Below are 13,649 nucleotides of genomic sequence, written 5' to 3'. Positions count from 1 at the left end.
ACTCTTCAGGGATGGGAGTGTTCTGAACCTCTCCACCACAAGGCCCATCCAGAAGAGGCTGTCCAGGCAGGACAGTGAAGATATGGACAACCTCATGAACACCAAACTGGTTTCTGGCTCCGCCCCTTCCAACGAGCATCCCCCGAATCCCGGCTTCGAATCCGCTCTGCAACTCGCCCAAAGCGCCACAAGAGGAAGCTTAGTCCGATTGGACGGCTACGGGAACGTGGCGCACCGGCGCGCCAACAACGCCGTGGGACAGCCCCACCTGGACCACACAGTGGTGGACATGCCGGTTTTTCCATCCGCCAACGCCATCCTGCAGGGTAAAGACGGCAAGCAGATGATTTCAACCTCCACCTCGGTCTTGCCTCACAACCTCCGCCGTGTGTTTCTTTCCAACCCAGTCAATAAAAATGCAAACACCGAGCCGTTACCGGCCAAGGAGGACAAGGACGATGACGACGACGCAAAGGGAGGTGACGGGGGACCCAGGCCCATGCCCCCCTTCACCTCCATGTTCATACTGACCACCACCAACCCGTGAGTAGGACACTTGTGTCATATCTCCAGATGAAGCTTTATAGGACTGAAGTGCTCAACTTAAAAATGGCTTTGGAGCCTTGTTTGATGGTGGGATTTAGATTGGAATCTCAGACGGAAAGCGGATCTACTCTATTAGCGCAGCCAAAGCGATTATACATTCTTGGATGGGGCGATACGGAGAACAATGAAAAGAACAACTTTGTCTCCTGTAAGGTTTCGCCGGGCCTGTCACTACATCTGCACGCTGCGCTACTTTGAGATGTGTATTCTGCTGGTCATCGCCATGAGCAGCATCGCCCTTGCCGCCGAAGACCCCGTCTGGCCCGATTCCACTCGCAACAATGTAAGACCGTCATTTCCTTTGACGGATCAAAGAATGTCAGACATGCTTTGGTCTAATTCCTCTCTGCGTAGGTCCTGCGCTATTTCGACTACGTCTTCACGGGGGTCTTCACCTTTGAGATGCTAATTAAGGTAAGGGGGGAACGTGCCTTCAGCGCTTGTAGATGACTTGAATTTCTCATCATGTTCCGTCTTTCATCTCAAGATGGTGGATCTGGGCTTGGTCTTACACCAGGGCTCTTATTTCCGTGACTTGTGGAACATCCTGGACTTTATTGTGGTTAGTGGCGCGCTGGTGGCCTTCGCCTTCACGTAAGTCCCAACGTCTCCCTTCCTGTATAATCATCCGTAGTCCCTCCTCCAAGAGCGTTTTTCCGTCTCTCACACACTGCTTTCTGTCCTTCTCCATTAAACGTAATATCTTCTCCAGTTGACCTTTTCCTCTCTTTCCCCATCCTGTCGTTTGTAAACACGTTGGAACCGTTTCTCCTTCCTGTCTGTTGTGCAAGAGGCAATGACCACTCCGCCTACCAGTAACCTTTTAGTGCCAGAACATTCTAGAGTTAAGCGAAGGTTATGCGGAATTTACTTTTAAGATGTTGAAATAATTGAAAGAGGGTTTGCGTTTTATCTCATATTTATTTGATGTCCATTGACAGATAAAATGACACACATCGAAACTATTGGGCCAAACAAAAAATATCTTTCGCTAATTAAAATCAATATGAGCTTGAATTATAAATGTAATGTGTCTTTAATGGGAAAAAAAATATCTACAAATATCTCAGAGCCGCAATTTTATTGTTCAACGTCATCTTAGATTCTAGAATGTAGCATGACGTTCCCCTGGGGTGCTTGTTTGTGCTGTCTTCAATTATTTCCCGCTGCTCTGTTTGGTCACGACCACTATTCCATGGCTTTTGAGCAACGTCGTGAGCGCTTGCCATGTTCTTAATATCGTGTTGCGATGGAAGGCAAAAAGTGACGGACGGGCATTGCAGTCTCATGCACATCCCTGATGGCGTCTTAACTCAATTGACTGAATTCAAACGGCACTCCAGAAAGGCTCAGCAATCTCATTGGAGATGTTTATCACTCCTTTCAATCAAATTAGTCTGTCGAAGGGTTGCGAGGGCGTCGGACTTGGACTCGAAGCGTTCAGGAAGGCTTCAGCTAGACTCATTTTAGATGTACAAAGATATGTTTATGAAATTAGAACACACTAATGTGAGAATAAATAAAAGGTGCATGAGAATAACTGCCCAAAATGACAAATAGTGCCTATTTTTCTTCTCATGCTGCATTTTAAATGGCAGTGAACTGTTTTCCCTTAACCTGACCATCACCACAGAAAATATTTGAGTGTTACAGGCCTCACTTCTTTTTTGCTTTCTCTCTTTCTCATCTCATTTTGAATCCCATTCTGGTTCTACCTCCCACCCTTGTCTTTCTGTCCCTCTCCTTCTCCGTCTTTTCAATATCTCTCTTCGTTTGGACCACCAACAGCAGCGGCGGAGGGTAAAGTTGTCTTATTTCTCTCTCTCTCTCTCTCTCCTCTCTCTCTCTACTTTCTCAATGTTTGAGACACACATGACACTCGTCACCTCTCCATCCATAACAGATAGTCTGTCCTTCTGTTTCATTGTTCACCATGGAAGAGCTCTGACCCAGACTAGTTTCCCATTAAAATGATGGATGCTTACCAAGAACTAGTTGACTGGGAAAAAAAACGACTAAATGTGCTAAATGCATGATTCAACATACAAAAGGCTTTGGAAAGCACACACAATGTAAACAGTTGACCTCTGTAATTAGCAAAATGTGCGCATAATTGACCCCCATTATAAAGATATATTTTTTTTGCATACTATATAAACCACCAATAAGTCGTTTCCATTAAAAAATGAACTCTGTAATGTACAAATAGGTGAATGCGGGGGTCTACTGTACAGCATGCACACACTCACAAAAGCCAGCCGTGGACCATCTGGCTTCACATCTGTAAGACGGCCAGCTGCTCACACACATGTGCCGCTGCCCCTCAGGCCGCCCTCAATGACCTCTTGATCTTCGTACAGGAAATTACAAGCCAAATATTTTGCGGTGCCAGTTTGGTCATTTTTTGTGAGGGTTTTTTTCATCACCAGAAATATTCCAGTTGGATTTTTTTTTTTTTTTCCTCAATCATGTGTACTCCAAGGAAATCTCCATAAAAGTCAGTGCCAAGGAGACTACACGATTCCATGCTTACTGAACAATGCACTGGAAACAATCGTTCTGGCGGTTGTTTTTGACGCGTATAGATTTCATAACGAAAGGAGAGAGTTTGTCTTTTTTTAGCAGTGCCGCTCAAGACGCGCGGTACTACCCAATTGGGACTTTTTATTTTCAAATTTTAATAGCATGACAATGACTAAACTCTCTCTGCAAACGTCCAGTTGGGGCATAGCATTTGGACTTAGTGGAAGACGCGGTGTCTGTCTGGCAAGGTTTCAATGCAGCATGAGTATATTGTATTCACCGTGACTTTTGACTTCCCACGAGTCATCTTTATACAGCATTGAAATACATTGCAGACTTTCTTTTTTTTTTTTGGAAGATGTTAGCCTTAGCATGTGCTGTAGTTGCAAAATATCGACCGAAGTAGAGCATGTTAGATAGCACACCACTTTGCACTTGGAAATAGGCTAAAGTGTAAACAACTCGCAAACGCCGCCCGCATGTGTTGCTATGTACTTAACATGACGCAGTTACTCATTGTGAGTGAACTAGGACACAAATAAGATGAAATTGTGTCGGCCTGCTGCTATTTTGGGGGATTGGAGCGCACCTGCTGACTCTTTGTAACGCTCTGTGTTTGCACATTCAGGGGGAGCAGCAAAGGGAAAGATATCAGCACCATCAAGTCTCTGAGGGTGCTGAGAGTGCTGCGGCCACTCAAGACCATAAAGCGCCTTCCCAAACTCAAGGTGTGTGAACACTTAGTCTTGGAGTGAGCTCAGTCTTGTTCACGCCATATTCTTCTTCCTCATAGGCTGTTTTTGACTGCGTGGTGAACTCTCTGAAGAACGTCCTCAACATTCTGATCGTCTACCTTCTCTTCATGTTCATCTTTGCCGTGGTGGCCGTGCAGCTTTTCAAGGGACGCTTCTTTCACTGCAGTGATGAATCCAAAGAATTTGAGCGGGACTGCAGGTCAGAAAATTGGCATTTTGCAATATAGTCTTCAGGAGGGTCACATGCTGATGCTGCCATTTGTACTCGTGTAGAGGCGAGTTTTTGGTGTACGGGCGCGATAACGAAGTGAAGGCGCAGAAGCGGGAGTGGAAGAAATACGATTTCCACTACGACAACGTGGCTTGGGCCCTGCTCACGCTCTTCACCGTCTCAACGGGAGAGGGCTGGCCCGAGTGAGTACGCACGCAGGGTCACGCGACAACTCCAAAGGGTGGCGTCTAAGCTCCGCCCCTTTTGTCTCAGGGTGCTGAAACATTCCGTGGACGCCACTTACGAGAATCAGGGCCCCAGCCCGGGATACCGGATGGAGATGTCCATCTTTTATGTGGTGTATTTTGTGGTCTTCCCTTTTTTCTTTGTCAATATCTTCGTGGCTCTCATCATCATCACCTTCCAGGAGCAGGGTGACAAAATGATGGAGGACTACAGTTTAGAAAAGAATGAGGTGAGGAGCGACAGAGGTTGCGGGAAAGGTTAGGGCGGCCCGAGAGCCAAACTTCGTCTTTGTGTTTTATGTTTGCAGAGAGCTTGTATCGATTTTGCCATCAACGCCAAGCCTTTGACTCGCCACATGCCCAAGAACAAGCTCAGCTTTCAGTACCGCATGTGGGAGTTTGTGGTGTCGCCGCCGTTTGAGTACACCATCATGGCAATGATTGCGCTCAACACCATTGTCCTTATGATGAAGGTAAGAACCACCACATTATCATTATTATTATCTTTTATTATCCGTGACACTGCTTGTGTTTGTTTGTTTTTAGTATGACGGAGCTTCAGATACCTACGAAGCTGTGTTGGCCAACCTCAACATTGTGTTTACCTCACTGTTTTCCATGGAATGTGTACTCAAGATTATTGCCTTTGGAGCACTGGTGAGCTAGTGTGTGTGCATGTGTGTGTTTCTCCGTGTGTGAAATGTTCCTGTCAATTATGGTTTGCCAAATTTACACATGAGGTTTGTTTTGCTTGTTTATTGTTAAACTGGGCTATACAACACCAAATGTTTAATGGCACCTAGTTTGTTACATGTTTAGCCGCAAAGCTGCTTTTAAAATAACGTCCACAAGCGGCTGCAAAAAATGATAGACGAAGGCGGGCCGGGGCGGGGCGGGACATGGGAGACGAATAGTCCGAGGTATAAATATTAAGGCGACAGTAGTGATAATTAGAGGCATTAGGGTGAATGACAGATACGTGGTATAAAGAGGAGCACGGATTATGAAAGCGGGAGGGAAGATTTAAGGGAGAGAGGATTTAAATCTCCCAGAACGGAGTCCAAAACGGCGCAGACGCATTACGCAGGCCTCCAGACAAATAATATCCAGGGTGAGTGTGTCTCAAGGTGCTTTATTTTGATAGCCTCCTTCCTGCTTCTGCGGCCCTCCGCCGCTCTAATGCACACTTTGGCTGCAGGCAAGCAAAGTGTGGGAGAGCCAGCCAAACCAAACCAGCGAGTGAGCGTGCGAGCGAGCGAGCGAGCGGACTCGACGCCACTCGGCTCAGCCGCTTTCCCAGAAGAAATCCCCTAATTGTGCGCACGTGGGGGGAATTCAGCATTTAAGAAGGATTAATGTTCAGATAGGGCTTGGTTAATTAGAGGATGGAAAGCGGGAAACTTTTATTAAAAGTTCATCTTTTTTCTCTCTCTCTTTATCCCTCCTGTCCATCCCTGCTCACAGAATTATTTTAAAGACGCCTGGAACATTTTTGACTGTGTGACTGTTCTAGGCAGCATCACTGACATTCTGGTTACGGAACTCGGGGTAAGTCGTCCACTCCGAACCCGTGACGAGAACAATATTTGCACATCTCTCATATTGACTTTGAATGTAAAGCAGGGGAGGGCGACATGGCTTTTGGGTTAGGGGGTGCTCTTGAGGCCCGTATTGTTCAGCCATGCCTGAATATGATTGAAAGGCTTATGTAATTGTCCCACGACCGGCGCTCGGTGGGACCCGGGTAGACCACGGCGGGCGAGAGGAATGCTAATGCTGCCAGCTGCTTCCAGCAACGTAATAGGCAATCAAATAAGAAAGCGCCAGCCAAGACGCCGAGCGGCGTTTGCATCTGGCACTGACTCCGTTGGAACTGTAGCGCTTGCACTCAAATGGAATTTGTCTTCTCAAAAGTCATTTTTACTTTGGGAAGTTTTGGAAGTGGTTCAAATGACAATATCAGATTGTGCTCAATGTCGTGTCAATGGGCTGCGGGAGTCGACTTTTTGGGGACATTTAGCATTAAATAGATGAAAATGAAATCAAACAAAGGCACATCTCACAATATTGCGTGCAATTTTCACAAAGTTTTGCATTTTGTCTTCAAGTACAAATCCAAGTTTCGAACGATGCACCACATCATTATATTCTGATTACGTTTCATCATGTACTTATGTTGTTGTTGTACTGACTATTGATTTATTTCTTGTTTTTATCTTTTTTTACATGCTTTCATTAAATCTTCCACAAACTTAATGGCGATCTGCTGTAATCTACTCCCGTCCCCCCTCCCCTTTCTACCCCCAACCGATCTACTTCCTGTGCTACCGTCCAATCAAAATGCACTATGAATCCTCTGTGTCAACCCATGATAACTGGCTCTGGCTCTGGTTGTGTCTTCCAAACAACCCCCAAAAAATGTGCTGCTCTAAACCATGTGTCTGCAACATCTACATGTAGATGGTTTGTAATTTTTTTTTTTTTTTTTTTTTTGTTCTGCATCTGCTTCAACGGCATGTGGAATGTGCACGATGCAAACTTTAAATGGAATTCTCCTAATTCCTCTGCCACTTGCAGTCCTCTTGACATTCATTTCTTGACTATCCCATCCATACTAGTTATCCTTTACTAAGATCCGGCGTTGTAAAGCTTGTAAAGGATTGAATTGTATCAACCCGAATAGATTGCCACATCTATCACATGGGGTGATTCTTTTTTTTTTTTTTCTTTTCTTCTGGATGGCTATCTACGTATCTATATACACGGAGAGTGACTGGGAGGGCTTCTCTGGAACTTATCCATTGTGGCAGAGAGAACCAAAAGTGCATGCCGCCCTAACTTTGCATGATCCTGTCATCATATCTGGATAGAAGCTGTATCCATATTTTTTACCTTCCCTTCTTTGCAATTTAAAATGGTGGAAGAACATGTTTCGATGTGGTTCTTGAAAGCGCCAATTAGTTGTGCTTCAACCACGCTCATTTATTTTTTTTATTTTTCTTTCGCCCCAATCCTACTGATGTGTTGTATTCGTGCCATGCGCATGCTCCGGACTTGCCTCATTGAATGAAAAAGACCGTTGCCTTGAGAGAATTAGTGCATTTGGTTGTCTTTTCCTCGCAAACGTGGCGCGTCCCTGCACTTTGAACTACTCACCAGTACGACCACATTTTGATGATGAAACCCAATTTGGATGGAACCATGTCAATTTGCCTCTCCTCTTTTTGTCTTGTTTGGTTTATGAAACGCTTGTTGGAGCCTTGCTGACTTTGGTTTGCTTTGAGTTTGAATCCTCCTTTTATTTTTTTCCTTTGGTTTCCTTTTTGTTTGGTTTGGTACCTTCTTCTATGCCTCCCCAACTTTTCACCCGTCGCAACGGACCAATAGTAATTGGATTTCAACCCTCTCTCCCTGATTATGTGCTGTAGAATAACTTCATCAACCTGAGTTTCCTGAGGCTGTTCAGGGCAGCTCGCCTCATCAAGCTGCTGAGGCAAGGAGAAACCATTCGGATCTTGCTCTGGACCTTCGTTCAGTCCTTCAAGGTCTGTCCTCCAGCCTACGAGCCCTGATAAATATTTGGAAGACTCCTAAGTGGGTTCAGATGCTTGAGTCATTTTATTTGATTTTTTTGTGTCTTTCCTCAGGCTCTGCCTTACGTTTGCCTCCTCATTGCCATGCTCTTCTTCATCTACGCCATCATCGGGATGCAGGTGTGCGGAGCATGACCTGAAACCTAACCGGGGATGGAAAGACTCTCTGACTTGTGATTGCGTTTATGCAGCTCTTTGGGAATATCGCCATCGAAGAAGACGGAGAAGGTGCCATCGACCAACATAACAACTTCAGAACCTTCGTTCAGGCTCTCATGCTGCTCTTCAGGTGCCATTCTTGAGATTAGCTCAAATGTTGTTGTTTTGATTGTGTTTTTGAATTGGTTATTGTTTGTATTTCAGGAGCGCCACTGGGGAGGCGTGGCATGAGATCATGCTAGCGTGTTTAGGGGGCAAGGAATGCGACGAGCTATCTGGGAATCCGGAGCCCGAGTGTGGCAGCCAAGTGGCTTACCTTTACTTTGTCTCGTTCATCTTCTTCTGTTCATTTTTGGTGAGTTCTCTTGCTCTCTCCCTCTCATGCATTCAACTTCCCTTCCTGAGCTGGGTTGCGTCACCGCGCAGATGCTGAATCTGTTTGTGGCCGTCATCATGGACAACTTTGAGTACTTGACGAGAGATTCTTCCATACTTGGACCTCACCACTTGGATGAGTATGTCAGGATATGGGCCGAGTATGATCCTGCCGCCTGGTAAGTGAGAGACAGCATGCAAGAAAGTTTGTTTATTTTCTGTAGCCTTAACGACGTATGATTGGTGCGGCACTCAAAGGTCAACCGCCAAGCCGTTGTGACTAATCAGCAATTTTTATGCAAGGGCTGGCCGCCACGGTTTTCTCCTTTTCTGCCAAAACTGGTTGTGATGGAGGTGAGGGTAACCAAAATGGACATGTGGTTATCTCTCTCCCTCCTCCTCCCCTCCTTCTATGCAAGTTGTCCTTTAAATCCAATCCCAAATCCTCTCCCTGGTATCTGAATACAGCCAAAAACTTACTGTGGCAAAGTCCACATTTGTTTTCCAAGGACTCCTTTGTCTTAGTCTACAGTTTGGACATCGACTGTAGACACGCTAAGTTTCATGGCATCTGTATTCCAATATGTGTGTGCTTGTTACTCGTGTTGTCATGCAAACGTGCCAGATGGCAACAATATGAGGTGGACGATAGACGGTGAATAATTACACTCGGACCACTTAAAGACCCTGTAAAGTGAATTCTGAGATTTTCTTTTTTGCGTTGGGATTTTGATGCCATACGTTTTTGTGGCTCAAACATGTAAACGTGTGTCAGCATCACGAAAATGCTTGCTGGATCCTTTTTCGAGTTGCTATTTGATTGTCAGTTTTTAAAACACGCTTCTCGGTGCTGTGCTCAATTGACTTTTATTTTCACTTTACAGGGACTTTAATAATAATCCATATTGAAAAGCGAATCAATCTATGACTGAACGGTCAACAGTGTGCTCGCGTAACCGCTAACAGACTTTTCTCGACCTTAACTTAATTAATGCGTCCCCGCCTCCATTTTGTGATAACAAAAATGGCGAGGACCACTTTTAAGCGTGTGTAGCATGCGGGAGTTTGTGCCGTTTCTATTTGTTTGGTGCATTTTAGCACAGTATTTTTTTTTGCGGTCAACATATTGCAAAGTATGTTCAAATACTGTGTGAATCTTGTGCTCTTCCTCCCATGTTTTCTCTTCTTTATAACTGTTTGTTTGTGTGTTTTCCTGTGCGTGAGCGTCTCCTAACTCCCCTGTATTCTTCTTGCAGCGGGCGCATTCATTATAAGGACATGTACAGTTTATTGCGAGTTATCGACCCGCCTCTGGGCTTAGGCAAGAAATGCCCCCATAGGGTGGCCTGCAAGGTTTGACTTTCATTCAAACAAAACTTCTCAAGCACACTTGCTAGCGACAGCATCCAGGAATGGAATGAATGCTGCTTTATTGTTTTGGGGGTTTTTTTGGGAGGGGGGGTCCTTTTTCATTTCATTTTTTATTTTTTTGTAAATCTACTTTTCCACCATTATCAACTTGCATTCTGAAATGCTGAGAGAATGTGCGGGACAATGCAGATCACACCCTGAGATGCATGTGAAGTGCTCAAAGTGTAATAGAATACAAAAAAAGGAGGATTCTTCATTATTTGAAGGATCATAAATTTGATCTTTTTTTTTTATTAGTTTTATTTTGTTGGTTAGTTGTGGCTCTAATATGGCAAACTACGGTGGCCCACTGTAGTGTTGCATTGTTCTTGGTTTTGGGGGGGTTTGGGGAAAGACAGAAACTGCATTGACACCCCTTCCTCCTCCCCCCTTCCTCCCCTGCCCTTCCTCCCTCCCTCCCTCACCGTGTGAGCAGGAATGGCTTGGTGCCTGCTGTCAAGCTCTGGCCTGCTCGGCTGTGCAAACACACGTTCATGTACAAAAGACACACAAACATGCTCGCCAAAGTGCTCTCACACAAATCTAGTTGGAAAATATTTTTTAAAAAATAACTGACTTGAATGTGATGTATGTGATGCCCCAAAAATCACTTCAGACACATTTTTAAAAGTGTACTTTTTTGTGGGGGCTTGGATAAGATGAATCAAACCATTTGTGAGGGTGCACTGCATTTTTGGAAATAATCTGTCAAATTTGGGAACGCTTGGATTTATTTTAGGAGTGCTTCAGCACCCCCAAAAATGGGCTAGGTTTACCTATGGCTAAATGTCATGTATTTACATATCTCTGGTTCTATTCCCAGTTAGTTAGTTCACTTTATGTATCCGACGTATATGCCACTGGGACTGGATTGATGGCAAACGCTAATCTATGCACAAAAAATGTTTTCAATGTCCTTGGAATTGCAATGAGTAAATCCGACTCACGAGAATACAATCCGCATAGATCCCAAGCATACTTGTGTTTTTAAAGTAAAGGAGATGCTTTTCTGCCGTTCTCAATAACCTGAAAGTGAGAAGAAGCCTCAACAGTGTCTTCAAATCAGCCCAATAACCTTGTCTCTTTTTTTGTTCTTTTGGTATTTCTCCCACTCTCTCCTTCACCTCATTGCTAACTGAATCCCCATTTCTAAACATCCATCCTGTCTCTGTCTCTTTCTCTTTGCTTTCCTCCATGTCTTCTCTGGCTTGGTTAACGGGTTGGTGGCACTGGCTGATGGTGCAGTGGCAGGATCAGTTGCAGGCAAATGTATGACATGCTGAGGCACATGTGTCCTCCACTAGGCCTCGGGAAGAGGTGTCCTGCACGGGTGGCCTACAAGGTTAGAGAGGACCCCGCCCTGAATCTCCAATGGGGGATGAACGGGTGTGGGCAAGGGTGGGCGGGGGCGGCGCTAGAAGGTGCTAGTAAGATGGTGTAATCTTTACTGGTGTTGTTTTGTTTGGTTCTATTTCTATTTTTTCTGTTTTGTGGAAAGTGGGGGTGGGCTGGTCATTGTTGTGGTTGTTTGTGTGGCAGTGTGGACATTTTGGGTGGAGGTAGGGAAGACCAATAGTGGCAGGTGGGCTGGCACAAGGGACGCTGATCCACAGGAAGGAACGAAAAGAGGGACCTTCTCAGCTCGTTTGCACCATGCTGCTTGGACACCGCAAATTGCAAAAGGGAAATATAGGATTCCAAAAGCACCCCACAGACAGACAGACAGACAGACAGACACATCCCACCTACACAAAAAGCATGCATGTGCAGCAGTGCTTGGAAAGTCCGCCAGACTTGTGTCCTCCGACTCGTTCCTTCCTGTGGATGGGGCAAAACGCATTCATACATCCATCCCTCCGTGCGTGCAAAGAATGAGGTCACACGCACCCACCCACGCACGCACGCAGAGACGCTACGTGTTCTTTGCTATGGTAGAGAGAGCAGAAGGGCTTGTGTCAGTGATGTGTTTTCCTCCGAGAGCCTTTGGTTGCCATACAGAAGCACTTCTTTTTCTGTCACCCTTCATGTAGCAGCGCCGAGCCCCCGAGCTGCCTTTTTTTTTCCCTCTCTCTCTCTCTCTCTCTATCTGCAAGTCCAATCTTCTCTTTGTCCTTTGGTTCTGTCGTCAATGCAGTTCTATTCTGTTTCCAGCCCCCTCCTCCTCCTCCTCTTGCTCCTCCTGCTGCTCCTCCACCTCATCTCTGCATCCCGCCACTCACCTGCCCCTCTGCATGGCCCATCAGCGTAACTACCTTTTCCATGAACGTGCTAATCCAAATGATCTGCACCAACACATTTTTTGTCCGAATAGAGATATACAAGAACCCAAAGGCGATTATTAGCACACTGTGGTCATTTTAATGAGTCACTAGAACATATGCTGTGCGTCCTCTGGGTTTCATTAACAGCATCATGCAAATATTAAAATGTATTTTCCATTGGCTACTTAGATACTAAATGTGAAGTATAATGACATTGAACAGTCATCCAAATCTGATTGTATTCATAGAAAGCGATCAATTACCACCAGGTTCATGGAGTACTTTGGTCCCAATCTGCCAAATGATCCACTTAAAGCCTCCTCCCTGAACTCCACCTCCGACCCTGAAACTTTTCCCCGCTCAATAATGCTAATCTGCCTTGCGAGTGACATTTTGTTTTCATTTCATAAGCAAAGCATGAGGCCAAATGGAAACGTGGCCAAGTTTAGTTGCTCCGTCTTGACAGGATGACGACAAGGTCTTCGGGCAGGACGGCTTTCTGACCGACATGGCCAACTGCTGCTCGCTCTTCTTCTTTTGCTTTCCCTGATCATTTCTACTCACTTTCTCAAGCTACATAAACTAACACTTAAATATATATATATATATATATATTTATATATAATTTTTCTTTTCTTTTTTTCTCTCCATCATCTCTTTTGGCTTTAGCACTCCCCACTTTTGACTGTTGTATTATTGATTCACTTAAAACCCATGACGCACCTTTTTGCTTTTTGGCGGGTTTATTTATGATTTTTTTTTTCCATCTTTTTTCCGCAGAATGCTGCTCTCTCTCACCTATTAACCCCCCAAGTCTGTGTTCATTTATCCACACATAGGACAGCAAAGATTTACTAAAAGAGCCCTTTGCTCCATCATCCCAGTATAGCGTAATTCTCTTCCATAGATGAAAATAATGCACCAATTCATTTGAATGTCGCCCCACACGGGATGCTTTGTGTGTACGGCTGCGCAGCTGCTTGTCCCGTGAGGCATATGCTGTGTGTGTCTGTGTGTGTGTGTGTGTGCGTTGCATGCTTGCATGGGGAACTTTGGTTAGTGGGGAGTTGACATTTGAAAAAATATCCTCGCGATGAAGGAGAAGCCTTTGTAGGTTGCATGCTTTGCTGCATGTGCGGGTGGTCGCCGTCTTCCTCTTACCAAACACACTCAATGTGTTTGTTGTGTGACTTGATGTTTGTATTTCTGAACGTTACAAGCCAACAAGGCCTCGAAAGGAGCGAACCAATAAGCAAAAACCAAAGCGCACCCTCTGGACCCCCCACCACCACCACCTCCCGTCCCACAAGATGTCTCACGCTTGATTTTGGTTTATTGGTTCCGAGCAGGTCTTTGTTGAGAACCTCCAATCCCCACTTGAGGAGCTGTGGCTTTACTTCTCCGCCGTACAACTCATTTGGTCTTGACAAACTGAAAACTAATTTGACTTTGCCAAATTTGGGTGAAACTCACAACAGCTTCTTTGCCCCCCCCACCCCAACCCCTGAGCC

The 13,649-nt window shown here is 45.2% G+C and overlaps 1 protein-coding gene across 18 annotated transcripts in view; it reads left to right on the top strand.

The window, feature by feature from the left end:
• The window catches only part of cacna1aa (calcium voltage-gated channel subunit alpha1 Aa), a 43,275-nt gene that overhangs the window by 16,517 nt on the left and 13,109 nt on the right, over positions 1-13,649 (top strand). For 14 of the 18 annotated variants that reach the window (XM_088356721.1, XM_088356720.1, XM_088356708.1 and 11 more), the window contains 18 exons: positions 10-326; positions 408-543; positions 760-889; positions 961-1,020; positions 1,094-1,200; positions 3,758-3,857; positions 3,923-4,083; positions 4,158-4,298; positions 4,369-4,570; positions 4,649-4,813; positions 4,887-4,997; positions 5,805-5,888; positions 7,769-7,885; positions 7,988-8,053; positions 8,125-8,222; positions 8,297-8,447; positions 8,519-8,646; positions 9,724-9,820. In XM_088356721.1, the coding sequence (XP_088212847.1) occupies positions 10-326; positions 408-543; positions 760-889; positions 961-1,020; positions 1,094-1,200; positions 3,758-3,857; positions 3,923-4,083; positions 4,158-4,298; positions 4,369-4,570; positions 4,649-4,813; positions 4,887-4,997; positions 5,805-5,888; positions 7,769-7,885; positions 7,988-8,053; positions 8,125-8,222; positions 8,297-8,447; positions 8,519-8,646; positions 9,724-9,820 (2,371 nt within the window). Of the gene's footprint in view, positions 1-9; positions 327-407; positions 544-759; positions 890-960; positions 1,021-1,093; positions 1,201-3,757; positions 3,858-3,922; positions 4,084-4,157; positions 4,299-4,368; positions 4,571-4,648; positions 4,814-4,886; positions 4,998-5,804; positions 5,889-7,768; positions 7,886-7,987; positions 8,054-8,124; positions 8,223-8,296; positions 8,448-8,518; positions 8,647-9,723; positions 9,821-11,122; positions 11,220-13,649 lie in introns of all 18 variants that reach the window. The other 4 variants (XM_088356711.1, XM_088356709.1, XM_088356725.1 and 1 more) reach the window with 2 other exon arrangements.

This window comes from Syngnathus floridae, chromosome 17 (assembly GCF_059516105.1).
Source record: "Syngnathus floridae isolate MCC-2025c chromosome 17, RoL_Sflo_1.0, whole genome shotgun sequence".
NCBI classification, from domain to species: Eukaryota; Metazoa; Chordata; class Actinopteri; order Syngnathiformes; family Syngnathidae; genus Syngnathus; species Syngnathus floridae.
This window is presented reverse-complemented; position numbering and strand designations above follow the sequence as displayed.